Genomic DNA, 14,737 nt, shown 5'->3' with positions numbered 1-14,737 from the left:
AAAAAAAACTGTAATGTGCGGACAGCAAAAATTAAAATTCATAGACTTTGCTGGGGAAATTTTGAGACCAAAACTGCACCCGCAAAAACACGGCAAAAAAAAGCAGCGTGCGCACATAGCCTTATGGTTTGTTCAAACACAACTTTGCAAGTATTAGCCATATGGTCATGTTCATTTTTAGAAAAAGGAGGCTTTCTAAAAAAAAGAAGGGAATTTTGTTTACTTACCGTAAATTCCTTTTCTTCTAGCTCCTATTGGGAGACCCAGACAATTGGGTGTATAGCTTCTGCCTCCGGAGGCCACACAAAGTATTACACTTTAAAAAGTGTAACCCCTCCCCTCTGCCTATACACCCTCCCGTGCATCACGGGCTCCTCAGTTTTGGTGCAAAAGCAGGAAGGAGGAAACTTATAAATTGGTCTAAGGTAAATTCAATCCGAAGGATGTTCGGAGAACTGAAAACCATGAACCAAAAGAACAATTCAACATGAACAACATGTGTACACAAAAGAACAACCAGCCCGAAGGGAACAGGGGCGGGTGCTGGGTCTCCCAATAGGAGCTAGAAGAAAAGGAATTTACGGTAAGTAAACAAAATTCCCTTCTTCTTTGTCGCTCCATTGGGAGACCCAGACAATTGGGACGTCCAAAAGCAGTCCCTGGGTGGGTAAAAGAATACCTCGATAAAAAGAGCCGAAAACAGCCCCCTCTTACAGGTGGGCAACCGCCGCCTGAAGGACTCGCCTACCTAGACTGGCGTCTGCCGAAGCATAGGTATGCACCTGATAGTGTTTCGTGAAAGTGTGCAGACTAGACCAGGTAGCTGCCTGACACACCTGCTGAGCCGTAGCCCGGTGCCGCAATGCCCAGGACGCACCCACGGCTCTGATAGAATGGGCTTTCAGCCCTGAAGGAATCGGGATCCCAGAAGAACGGTAGGCTTCAAGAATCGGTTCCTTGATCCACCGAGCCAAGGTTGACTTGGAAGCCTGCGAACCCTTACGCTGGCCAGCGACAAGGACAAAGAGCGCATCTGAACGGCGCAGGGGTGCCGTGCGAGACACGTAGAACCGGAGTGCCATCACTAGATCTAATGAGTGCAAATCCTTTTCATATTTGTGAATTGGATTAGGGCAAAATGAAGGTAAGGAGATATCCTGATTGAGATGAAAAAGGGATACCACCTTAGGGAGAAATTCCGGGACAGGACGCAGAACCACCTTATCCTGGTGAAAAACCAGGAAGGGGGCTTTGCATGACAGCGCTGCAAGCTCCGACACTCTTCGGAGTGATGTAACTGCCACTAGAAATGCCACCTTCTGCGAAAGACGTGATAAAGAAACATCCCGCAGTGGCTCGAAAGGTGGTTTCTGAAGAGCCGTTAGCACCCTGTTAAGGTCCCAGGGTTCCAGCGGACGCTTATATGGTGGGACTATGTGGCAAACTCCCTGCAGGAACGTGCGGACCTGCGGAAGCCTGGCCAGGCGCTTTTGAAAAAATACGGAGAGCGCCGATACTTGTCCCTTGAGAGAGCCGAGTGACAAACCCTTGTCCATTCCGGATTGAAGGAATGAAAGAAAAGTGGGTAAGGCAAATGGCCAGGGAGAAAAACCATTATCAGAGCACCAGGATAAGAAGATCCGCCAAGATCTGTAACAGATCTTGGCGGACGTTGGTTTCCTGGCCTGTCTCATAGTGGCAATGACATCCTGAGACAATCCTGAAGATGCTAGGAGCCAGGACTCAATGGCCACACAGTCAGGTTGAGGGTCACAGAATTCAGATGGAAAAACGGCCCTTGTGACAGCAAGTCTGGGCGGTCTGGAAGCGCCCACGGTTGACCCACCGTGAGATGCCACAGATCCGGGTACCACGATCGCCTCGGCCAATCTGGAGCGACGAGAATGGCGCGACGACAGTCGGACCTGATCTTGCGTAACACTCTGGGCAGCATCGCCAGAGGAGGAAACACATAAGGCAGTCGAAACTGCGACCTATCCTGAACTAATGCGTCCGCCGCCAGAGCTCTGTGATCCTGAGACCGTGCCATGAAGGCCGGGACTTTGTTGTTGTGTCGTGACGCCATGAGATCGACGTCCGGCGTTCCCCAGCGGCGACAGATCTCCCGAAACACGTCTGTGAAGAGACCATTCCCCCGCGTCCATGCCCTGACGACTGAGAAAATCTGCTTCCCAGTTTTCTACGCCCGGGATGTACACTGCGGAGATCGTGGAGGCTGTGGCTTCCACCCACTGCAGAATCCGCCTGACTTCCTGGAAGGCCTGACGACTGCGCGTGCCTCCCTGATGGTTGATGTATGCGACGGCCGTGGCGTTGTCCGACTGTATACGGATCTGTCTGCCCTCCAGCCACCGATGGAAGGCCAATAAGGCTAGATACACCGCCCTTATCTCCAGAACATTGATCTGAAGGGAGGACTCTACCGGAGTCCAGGTTCCCTGAGCCCTGTGGTGGCGGAAAACCGCTCCCCACCCTGACAGGCTCGCGTCCGTGGTGACCACAGCCCAGGTTGGGGGTAGGAAGGATCTTCCTTGCGATAGAGAATTGGGACGAAGCCACCACTGAAGAGACTTCTTGGTTGCAAGGGACAGAGAGACGTTCCTGTCGAGGGAAGTCGACCTCCTGTCCCATTTGCGGAGAATGTCCCATTGGAATGGCCGCAGATGGAATTGCGCGAACAGCACTGCCTCCATCGCTGCCACCATCTTCCCCAGGAAGTGCATGAGGCGCCTCAAGGGGTATGACTGACCCCGAAGAAGAGATTGTATCCCTGCCTGCAGGGACAGCTGTTTGTCCAGCGGTAGCTTGACTACCGCTGACCGTGTATGAAACTCCATCCCGAGGTAAGTCAGTGATTGGGTCGGTGTCAACTGGGATTTTGGGAAGTTGATTATCCACCCGAACTGCTGGAGAGTCGCCAGAGCGACTGTAAGGCTGTGTTGACACGCCATCCGAGAAGGTGCCCTGACTAGGAGATCGTCTAAGTAGGGAATCACCGACTGGCCCTGAGAGTGTAGGACCGCCACTACGGATGCCATGACTTTGGTGAACACCCGTGGGGCTGTCGCCAGGCCGAAAGGCAATGCCACGAACTGAAGGTGCTCGTTCCCGATGGCGAAACGCAAGAAGCGTTGATGTTCGGGTGCGATCGGCACATGGAGATAAGCATCCTTGATGTCGATCGATGCTAGGAAGTCTCCTTGTGACATCGAGGCGATGACCGAGCGGAGAGATTCCATCCGAAACCGTCTGGTGCTCACATGTCTGTTGAGCAATTTGAGGTCCAGAACGGGGCGGAATGATCCGTCCTTCTTTGGCACCACGAACAAGTTGGAGTAAAAGCCGCAACCATGTTCCTGAGGGGGAACCGGGATCACAACTCCCTCTGTTTTCAGAGTGGCCACTGCCTGAAAAAGTGCGTCGGCCCGAGCGGGGGGCGGAGAGGTTCTGAAGAAACGAGTCTGAGGACGAGAGCTGAACTCTATCCTGTAACCGTGAGACAGAATGTCTCTCACCCATCGGTCTTGAACTTGTGGCCACCAGGCGTCGCAAAAGCGGGAGAGCCTGCCACCGACCGAGGATGCGGTTCGGGGAGGCCGAGAGTCATGAGGATGCCGCCTTGGAGGCAGTGCCTCCGGCGGCCTTTTGGGGGCGTGACTTACACCGCCACGCATAGGAGTTCCTCTGGCCTTTCTCCGGCCTGTTGGACGAAGAGGACTGGGGCTTGGCGGAGGGACGAAAGGACCGAAACCTCGATTGAATTTTCCGTTGCTGAGGTCTCTTAGGTTTGGACTGGGGTAAGAAGGAGTCCTTTCCCTTGGATTCCTTAATAATCTCATCCAATCGTTCGCCAAACAATCGGTCGCCAGAAAACGGCAAACTGGTTAAGAACCTCTTGGAGGCCGAGTCTGCCTTCCATTCGCGCAGCCACATGGCCCTGCGGACTGCCACAGAATTAGCGGATGCCACCGCTGTACGGCTAGGAGAGTCTAGGACTGCGTTCATGGCGTAGGAAGAAAAAGCTGTCGCTTGAGAAGTCAGAGACGCAACCTGCGGAGCAGAATTACGTGTGACTGCATTAATCTCAGCCAGACAAGCTGAGATAGCCTGTAGTGCCCACACGGCTGCAAAGGCCGGGGCAAAAGACGTGCCCGTGGCTTCAAAAATGGATTTCACCAGGAGCTCTATCTGCCTGTCAGTGGCATCCTTCAGCGATGAGCCATCTGCCACCGATACTACAGATCTAGCCGCCAATCTAGAGACTGGAGGATCCACCTTGGGACACTGAGCCCAACCCTTAACTACGTCAGAGGGGAAGGGGTAACGTGTGTCAGTAAGGCGCTTAGTAAAGCGCTTGTCCGGAACCGCTCTGGGCTTCTGGACAGCATCTCTGAAGTTAGAGTGATCGAAAAAAGCACTCCGTGTACGTTTGGGGAACCGAAACTGGTGTTTCTCCTGCTGAGAAGCCGACTCCTCTACAGGTGGAGGCGGGGGAGACAGATCTAACACCTGGTTAATGGACGAGATAAGATCATTAACTAAGGCGTCCCCTTCAGGTGTATCAAGATTGAGAGCAACGTCAGGTTCAGAGCCCTGAGCTGCGACGTCCGCCTCGTCCTCCAGAGAGTCCTCGGCCTGGGAACCCGAACAGCGTGAAGAAGTCGGGGAAGATTCCCAGCGAGCCCGCTTAGTCAGTCTGGGACTGAGATCCGGGCAGGAATCCTCCGCGTGGGACCTAGTGCCCAACCTGGGAGCGCGCTGCGGCGCGGACCGAGAGGGGCCTGGAGGCGACGAGCTAACGGGGACTGGGGCCTGTGTAAGGACCGGTCTGGACTGCAAAGCTTCTAGCAGCTTGGCAGACCATTTGTCCATAGACTGAGCCATGGATAGCGAAAGTGACTCAGAGAGTTTCTCAGCAAACTCTGTCCCTGCCACCTGGACAGGGGGAGCAGGGGGGTCTACATGAGCCGAGGGGCCCACTAGTGACCGAGGCTCCGGCTGAGCAAGCGAAACAGGGGTTGAGCATTGCTCACAGTGAGGGTAGGTGGAACCCGCAGGCAACATAGCCGCACAAGAGGTACAGGTCGCAAAAAAACCCTGTGCCTTAGCACCTTTGCTCCTTGTGGACGACATGCTGTTGTCTCCTAGGAGAGTGATCACTGAGGGTATATGGGAAAGGGTATACAACCCGACCGAACAGAAATATGTATATAAATACGTATCTATTCCGGCACCCTGGGGGGGGACCAGCACCGGGTGACCGGTGTGGCTTACCGACCGCTAAAAAGCGAGTGTGTGTCCTCCAGATTCCCTGCCTTAGGTCTCCCAGAGCTGCAGAGCTCTTCTCTGATAATCCTCCACCGGCAGAATGCCAAAAACATGGCTGCCGGAGCTCTCAGGGGAGGAGTGGAGCCGAGGGCGGTGCTAGAAAAGTGCGGGAATCTGGGGTCCCCACAGTGATCAGTGAGGGGGGAGGAAACATACAGGATGCTCCGGCCCTCACAGCCGACGTCAGGCCGGCCGTCCCGCCCTTACCCCTGACAGGCAGGCCCGGGGGCGGGATTTTTACTAATAGGCCGCGATGAAGCCGGGGACTAAATTTAAGACCGCGGCCGACAAGCAGGCTCGGTCGGCGCGGAAGTCCGCCGGTCTTCAGAAATCAGCAGCTGCTGCAGCGTCCGGGAATAAGGCGCTCCATGCACAGTCCCCATGGGGACACAGAGTACCTTATAGTTGCAGGGCCCGATCCCTGAGGAAGAATAGACTCCTGTCCAGCAGATTCCCACAGGGGATGCGGAGGGAGCCCGGTCCCAGTGAATGGATGACCGGTCAGGATCCCACTTCTCCCAGAGCCACTAAGGGATGGTGAAGGAAAACGGCATGAGGCTCCGGCCTTTGTACCCGCAATGGGTACCTCAACCTTAACAGCACCGCCGACTTTAGTGGGGTGAGAAGGGAACATGCCGGGGACCCCGTGGGGGTCCTCTTTTCTTCCAACCGATATAACTAATCTGAGAATGCATGAGTGTATGTGTGCCTCCTTCCACACAAAGCATAAAACTGAGGAGCCCGTGATGCACGGGAGGGTGTATAGGCAGAGGGGAGGAGTTACACTTTTTAAAGTGTAATACTTTGTGTGGCCTCCGGAGGCAGAAGCTATACACCCAATTGTCTGGGTCTCCCAATGAAGCGACAAAGAAAAATACATTGTATTTTTGTAACTGCCATGGACAGAAACACACACAATGGCAGCCACCTGTCTAGGACCTTTCACCGAATTTTTAGGATGAAATGGACACACAATGTAATAGGTGCTGCAGAGCAAAATGAAAACATTTCTCTTTTTTAAAATGTTGTCTCTCCATTGCGGAGGTATTAGCAATCAAAGTATTTCACATCTAAACAGTTAATTCTGTCCAGGTGGGCATTACCAAAGAGATTTCAAAGGTTTTGTACTTTTGCCTCTTTCTGCAGCTGACCAATCATAAGCAGGCAGCAACAGACTGGGGAAAGAACATCCCCACATTCGCTCAGAACAGGCTCTATGTGAGACATGTACTGACAACAGTCTGCTCTCCTCACCGCAGAGTGATGACGTGCTGGAGTACAACAGACCTACCTGTGTGTGATTAAAGGAGTTGTTCGACATTAGCTTACCAAAACATTTTGAGTTTATCTGTGCTGTATTGTCAACCCCCCCCCCCCCATATTGTTATTTTTTGTTTTTTAACTTTTGTTCCTCTTGAATGACTTTATTCTCTGCAGCTCTTTGTTTACATTCAGCTCCAGCAAACATGATAACTTCCTGTGCCAAACCTCCCAGTCAGAGCTGGAACTGCCCAGCCTCAGTGCCCAGCCCTCTGCCAGCCTCGCTCCCTGCACACACATTCCCTGTCAGTATTCTGCCCCAGCACCTGACCTGGTATCACTACAGCAATGGAAATAACAGCCCCACATAGGGCTCTGCACCACACACACACACACACACATCGGGCTCTGTGCCCCACACGACATCAGGCTCTGCAACCCTCCCCACACACACACACTCTGTACCGACCCACACCCCCTATCGTTCTGCACAGACCCCCCCTCACCATTGTTCTGTACCGAACCCTACCCCCATAGGGAACACAAGTAGGCTACATTCACATGACCGTTCCGTTTTTTGCGGTCCACAAAAAACGGTCCATTTTTTTCACGGATGCATCCGTGTGTCATCCGTGTGATTTCCGTTTTTTTGCGGGCCACAAAAAACGGAAGCAGCAAAAAATATAAATAGATGAGTAGATAGAGACAGAGAGATAGAGGGATGAATGAATGAATGAATAGAGGGAGGGATAGATAGATGAGAAAGACAAATATAATGTCCCAACCCCTCTGCATATTCTAAGCTGGCACCCTTTAGTGACTTTCATGTGGCACTAAAGGGTGCTTAGCTTGTATTTAGCCAAAAAATAAATATGGTAATTTTAAAAAAAAACCCGACGTGGGGTCCCCCCTATCTTTTGTAGCCAGCTAGGGTAAAGCAGACGGCTGCAGCCTGCAAACCACAGCTGGCAGCTTCACCTTGGCTGGTAATCCAAAACAGAGGGCACCCCACACTGTTATTTTAAATTAAATAAATAATTTAAAAACAAAAAACATGGCGTCCCCCCCAAATTGGATCACCAGCCAAGGTAAAGCAGACAGCTGTGGTCTGGTATTCTCAGACTAGGGAGTCCACTATTATTGGACACTCCCCAGCCTAAAAATAGCAGGCTACAGCCGCCCCAGAAGTGGTGCATCCATTAGATGTGCCAATCCTGGCGCTTTGCCCCAACTGATCCCATTGCCCTGGTGAGGTGGCAAACGGGGTAATATATGGGGTTGATGCCAGATGTGTAATGTCACCTGGCATCAGGCCATGGGGTTAGTGATGTCAAGCGTCTATCAGATACCAGACATCACAAACCCAGTCAGTAGTTAAAAAAAACAAAAAAAAGTTTTATTTGAAAAAACACTCCCCAAAACATTCCCTCTTTCACCAATTTATTGAAAAGAAAAACAAATCCGGGTCCAGCGTAATCCAATAAGGGGGTCCCACAACGATCCGTACCATAGTCAATGTCCCAGTCAATGAAGCACAGAATGTACCCCATTGGCTGGGAGAGCAGTGCAGTGACCTGAGCTAACATCAATGGGTCAGCCCAGGTCACTGCAGGGGATGACGAGCGCTGCCATCAGGAGGTTAGATGAGATCATTACCTGCAGTGACGATCTTCTGCTCTCCTGACGTCAGCGATGTCACTGACTTCTATGCCCGCAGCGGGCATAGAAGGCAGTGACAGCGCTGACGTCAGGAGTGAAGTGAAGATCGTCACAGCAGGTAATGATCTCATCTAACCTCCTGAAAGCAGCCTGCACTGCAATGTGAAAAGTAACTGATACTGCAGTGCACTCCTGCAGTATCAGCACTCCGGGGGCTGGAGCGGGACACAGACCGCACGGGCACTCCTGCTATCCTGAGTAGGGAGCCCGCTGCTGGTGGTGACACCGTGGGCGGGGAGAGTACGGGGTGCGGGGAAATGTGTGGGAGGATGCAGGGAAGGGGGCGGAGACTCCACGCACTGTAGCCGCCCAGCAGGGCGGCAACAAGCTGTTCACAGATTTGCATGTCAACATGGTCCTGCCCATGTTGACATGAAATGACCGGAAGCAGCAAAATCGCGGCAGGAGCGGTCACATGACCGCTCTGAGCCGGGGGAGAGGGGCTGACAGCAGGGCAGGTAAGTGCTCACTATCTACTTACCTGCCCCAATGTAGCCCAATAGGGTAATAATAAAAAAGTCAAAATAAGCCGGATAACCCCTGTAAGTGACAGCTTTAGGCTCTCATCTCTGGCAGTCAGTGGGGGGGGGACACAGTGCTGCAGACTTGAGTCTCATTATAAACACTTCTAGAAGCTCATTCCAAAATACAACTGAGCTTTAATGGCAGGACTATATTCATATTAACGCTGTCAAACCAAGTGTACTGAAGCCAATTCTGCTGTGCTGTCTCTCCCCCCACACGGACTGCTGGAGATGAAAGTAGTTAATCACACTCAGATCTGCTGTTCTCTGGCACACACAATCACTCTGTAGTGAGGAGAGTAGACTGTCATTGTGCCTCAGCAGAGCCTCTTCTAAGCTATAGTGGGGTCATATTTTTCCTCATGCAAGTGGATGCCTACTTATGATTGGCAGAGCTGGCAGCACTATGAGGTAAGAGTTACTAGAAGTGCCAGAGACAACAGCTGAAAGCTGGCAATCACACTCAGGTCTGCTGTACTCAACACAGGTCATCACTCTGTAGTGAAAAGAGCATACTGTTTGCTACATATACACTATTCTGCGATACTGGAGTGGCCTGTTTTTATTTCACCAATGTGTTGCTGCCTGCTAATGATTTCTCAATGACAGAGGAACAAATACACACCCCTAGAGAAATTTCTATGGAAATGCCTACTTCGATTTAAAATATATATATATCTATATATATATATATATATATATATATATATATATATATATATATATAGAGATATATATATATATATATATATATATATATATATATATATATATATATATATATATATATATATATATATATATATATATATATATATATATATATATATATATATATATATATATATATATATATATATTATTCACCTTGGTTGCTAATATCTACACAACCGACAGGCGGTATAAAAAAAAAAAAAAAAAAGTAACATCATGCTCTATTCTGCTCTGCTGCATCTACAATAATAAGTGTCTGGTTCCACATAAAAAATTTGGTGAAAGATCTTCTAACTATATGTTTGTATGCAGTTATGTTATGATTGAGCCTGGGCAGTGAAAGCTAAAGAAAACTTAATTTATAAAGAGACATTTGCAAAAAGTAATGCTTACAGTTCAAGCTCAACTGAACCTTTTTGGCATCCACGCTTCACGTAAAAACCAACCTGAAAGACAAAAATACTCTTAAGTATATTAAAAAAAAAAAAATGAAACAAATAACATTCTCCTTTTTGCTAGCCTCACTCATTTAGATACTTAACACCAAAGTTTTAGTTATTCTGAATGCCGGGGATATCAGAAGATGAATACAAGTGAGAAACAGGTGTAAAACGATTTCTTTACAAGGATATTCATATTAACAGGAATGCTCTACTTTTAATCTTCTCATAGCCTGAAGCTATAGAATCAGTATTTACAAATCATCTACTGCCACCTGCTGGTGAATTTTTATATTATTTTATATTTGGTAATATTATCCCCTTCACCTGTTTTCACCTTAATGACCAGGCCATTTTTTTTCAATTCTGACCAGTGTAATTTTAAAAGGTTATAACTCTGGAACGCTTCAATATATTCTACCGATTCTAAAGGGTGCTTTACACACTGCGACATCGCTATCGATATCGTTAGCGAGCGTACCCGCCCCCCTCGGTTGTGCGTCACGGGCAAATCGCTGCCCGTGGCGAACAACATCGCTTACACCTGTCACGTCGCTGTGGCCGGCGAATAGCCTCCTTTCTAAGGGGGCGGTACGTGCGGCGTCACACGGCAGCCGTCCAATAGAAGCGGAGGGGCGGAGATGAGCAGGACGTAACATGCTGCCCACCTCGTTCCTTCCTCATTGCCGGTGGATGCAGGTAAGGAGATGTTCGTCGTTCCTGCGGTGTCACACATAGCGATGTGTGGTGCCACAGGAACGACGAACAACCTGCGGCATGCCCCACCAACAATACAAAAAGGAGCGACGTGTCAACGATCAACGGTTTTTGACGTTTTTGCGATCGTTGATCATCACTCCTAGGTGTCACACGCTGCGATGTTGCTAACGGCGCCAGATGTGCGTCACTAACGACGTGACCTCGACAATATATCGTTAGTGATGTTGCAGCGTGTAAAACACCCTTTAGACTGTTTGTTTTTTTTGAGACGTATTGTACTTCATGGATTGAAAAAAAATAAATAAATAAAATTAGAAATTTGGCAAAAATTTTGAAAATTTCACAATTTTCAAATTTTTAATTTTTATCTCTTAAATCAGAGTTATGTCACATAATGGTTAATAAATAACATTTCCCATATGTCTACTTTACATCAGCGCAGTTTGTTTTTTTGTGTTACGAAGTTAGAAGGGTTCAAAGTTCATCAGCAATTTCTCCTTTTTCCAACAAAATCATTTTGTTAAGGATCACATCACATTTGAAATGATTTTGCGAGGCCTAGGTGACAAAAATATACTCCCAAAATGACGCCATTCCAAAAACTGCACCCCTCCAAGTGCTCAAAACCACATCTAACATATTTGTTAACTCCTTCACAGCCGGACGATTTTGCGCTTTTTGTTAGCCGTAACTTTTTTTATTTTTTTCAGTCAATATTGCCATGTGAGGGCTTGTTTTTTTTCGGGACGAGTTCTACTGTTAAATGAAACCATGAGATTTTCCATATAGTGTACTGGAAAACGGCAAAAAAATTCCAAGTGCGGGAACAATTGCAAAAAAAGTGTGATTATTGTTTTTGAGATATTTTATTCACTGTGTTCACTATATGGTAAAACTGACGTGTTGATGTGATGCCTCAGGTTAATACGAGTTCATAGACACCAAACATGTATAGGTTTACTTTTATGTAAGGGGTTGAAAAAAAAAAGCAGAAGTATATCCAAAAAAAAGTGGCGCGTGTTTTGCATCATTGTCCACGACCCGCAGCGTTCTTAGTTTTCAAAATGTATAGCTCAATTACGGCTTATTTTTTGTGTCTCAAGACGTTTTTTAATGGTACCATTTTTGCGCAGATGCTACGTTCTGATCACCTGTTATTGCATTTTACGCACAATTTGCACCTAACAAAAAAACTTGTAATTTTGGAGTTTGGAATTTTTTTGCCGCTACGCCGTTTACCGATCAGATTAAATTATTTGATAGTTTGATAGATCGGGCATTTTGGAACGCGGTGATACCAAATGTGTGTATTTTTTTTAACCCTTTAATTTTCAATGGGGCAAAAGAGGGGTGATTTTAACTTTTAGGGGTTTTTTTATTTTTCAAAACTTTTTTTTTTTTTTTTTAATTTTACTAGTCCCCCTGGGGGCTATAGGGATCAGCAGTCTGATCACTCATTCTTTTCTCCTGATCAGAGGAGCATCGGGAGAAATGCTTATCTCTTGTAACCTGTAGTACTTGGCTGCTGGTTACAGAACCTAAGTCATGTGAGCTACAGGAGTCATCACATGACCCTGTGCTACCATGACAACCATCGGATCCACATGATCATGTCACGTGACTTCCGGTGGTAGCCGGGGAGTAAACCTTTACCGCAATCGCCATTAAAATGACGCTGTCACATTTTGACAGCGCCATTTAGGGAGTTAACAAGTACGGGTGGATAACAATTCCACTCGTGCCTGTAAGGCACACGTCAGCTGTACAAATCAGCTGATATGTGCGCGGATCCTCCCCAGATGAATACGGCAGCTGGTGGGGATTAAAACTATGCTTACTAGGACATAACTTTACTGCCTGCGGTCATTAAGGAATTAACCCTTCAGGTGTTTCAGAGCAACTAAAGCAAATTGGGAAGAAGAAAAATGTACTTTTTTCCACAACAATGGTACTTTAGCCCCAAATTTTTCATTTTCACAAGGATAACAGGAGAAATTGCAACACATTTTTTGTGCAATTTCTCCTGAGTACGTCAATACCCCAAGTGTGGTGGAAATCTACTGTTTGAGCACATGACAGGACTCGGAAGGGAAGGAGGGTCATTTGACTTTTTGAACGCAAAATTGGCGGAATAATTAGCAAACGTCACGTCACATTTGGTGAGCCCCTAATGTGCCCAAACAGTGGAAACCCCCCAAATGTGACCCCATTTTGGAAACTAGACCCCTCAAGGAATATATCTAGATGTGTGGTGAGCACTTTGAAGCCCTAAGTGATTCATAGAATTTTATAACGTTGCACCGTGATTCAGGTGAAACCCATGACTGATCTATTCACTTATGAAACAGCAGAGTTACTCCGGACTCCGTATGGCTTGTGTTCAAAAGGTCCACAAAACTGTTGACCTCACATTTGTGCACGCCTAAAAATATGGACACCGCCATATCAAAGGCAAGATAGAAGTTCAAAGTGACTCCCTCTGCCTCATACAGTGCATTTTCCATTGTGAATTCTGTCAGAATCACATTTTTCAGAGCTTTACATAATCCCCAGTGTATGTGAGCTCCACCATTACTGAGATCTTTGAAAGGCAAAATAACCAAAATCAACAGTAGTTGAAGAATTGGCTTTATTTGTTTTTTTATTACGCTGTGCACCTTGCGGTATAAGTGAGGAGGTGGCTTTTTATCCCCAGGTCAGTATGATTAGTGATACCAAATTTATATAGCTTTTTTGTAAGGTTTGTCTATCACACAAAAAAATTGCTTTTTTACAAAATAAAGATGTTTGGCATCATCGAATTTTGAAGGCTATAGGGTTTTATTTTGCTGGGAACAACTGGAGAAAGAGGTGTCTACTGGGCACTGGAACCTAAACAATAAACATATAAATGCCTGCAAAAATATATCAAAAAAGTTTATTAAATAACATTTAAAAAATATCTAAAGCAAGGCACATGTATGTGGTGTGTGCAATCAAAGCTACCCAGATCTCTCTCTAATATGTGCTGAAATAGACAAAAGGTACAGGGATAGCCTATCAGTGATAAACAGAACAAACAAAAAATACATTAAGCGTACATGAGTAACATTTGGATCAGACAAATTACAATGGTATGATGTGATCAATCATCCAAAAATCAAAGCATCATAAACATGGATATACCTGAACAGACATAAAAGGAAAATAATCGTTAACCCTGTAAGGCCTGTTTCACACGTCAGTGAAAAATACTGACGTGTTAAAAACGCCTATGTCCCTCCGTGAGCCGTGATTCACGGCACACGTGGGTTGTCCATGTGCAATCCGTGATACGTGCTCCGTGATTGCACATAGACGTATACTCACCTGTCCACGCTCCTGCTGTCCGTGTTGCTGAAGTCTCCGGATCTGCTGCATCCAGCTGCTGTCTCTCTCACCTCTGCAGCTACTTCTGGGTCGGCTCTGGCTGCATTCATGAATATGCATGTCATAATGAGCCGGCCAGGAAGCAGCAGCCAGCAGAGGCAGAACACAACGTCGCTGGAGACGGGTGAGTTGAAAATGCTTTTTATTTTCAATATACGTTTTTTTTCTGGTACGTGTATCACGGATCACACCAGTGTGGTCCGTGGGACATCAGTGATGCCAGAAAAAAAAAAAAAGGACATGTGCAACAATCAATCACGAATACCCGTGTACGCCGCATGGAGACATGGTCAGTGAAAAAACACTGATGTGTGAGCAGACCCATTGATTATAATGGGCTTGCATATGTCAGCGATTCTGGTACGTATAAAAACTAGCACATACGTACCAGAATCACTGACGTGTGAAAGGGGCCTAAAGAGGAGAGAGACCAGGAGCCGACTGCTAACCCCACCCGTTACGCCCTTTGACTGTGCTGGCCTTCCTCAGGGTTTTTTTTCTGCTCATAATCACGTGAGGACTTGTTATTATTGTGGGGAGAGTTGGAGTTCTTACTTGGTACCAATTTGGGCCACAATATTTTTTTTATCGGTTTCTACTCTG

The 14,737-nt window shown here is 47.4% G+C and overlaps 1 protein-coding gene across 2 annotated transcripts in view; it reads right to left on the bottom strand.

Annotated features, from left to right (window-relative positions):
• SMC5 (structural maintenance of chromosomes 5) overlaps positions 1 to 14,737 on the bottom strand; it is a 266,453-nt gene that overhangs the window by 231,321 nt on the left and 20,395 nt on the right. For both annotated transcript variants that reach the window (XM_075317886.1, XM_075317896.1), the window contains exon 3: positions 9,960 to 10,012. In XM_075317886.1, the coding sequence (XP_075174001.1) occupies positions 9,960 to 10,012 (53 nt within the window). The remainder of the gene's footprint in view (positions 1 to 9,959; positions 10,013 to 14,737) is intronic.

The sequence above is a fragment of the Anomaloglossus baeobatrachus genome, chromosome 1 (genome assembly GCF_048569485.1).
Source record: "Anomaloglossus baeobatrachus isolate aAnoBae1 chromosome 1, aAnoBae1.hap1, whole genome shotgun sequence".
Classification (NCBI taxonomy): domain Eukaryota; kingdom Metazoa; phylum Chordata; class Amphibia; order Anura; family Aromobatidae; genus Anomaloglossus; species Anomaloglossus baeobatrachus.
The sequence above is the reverse complement of the archived record's forward strand: the minus strand, read 5'-3'. Positions and strand labels throughout refer to the sequence as shown.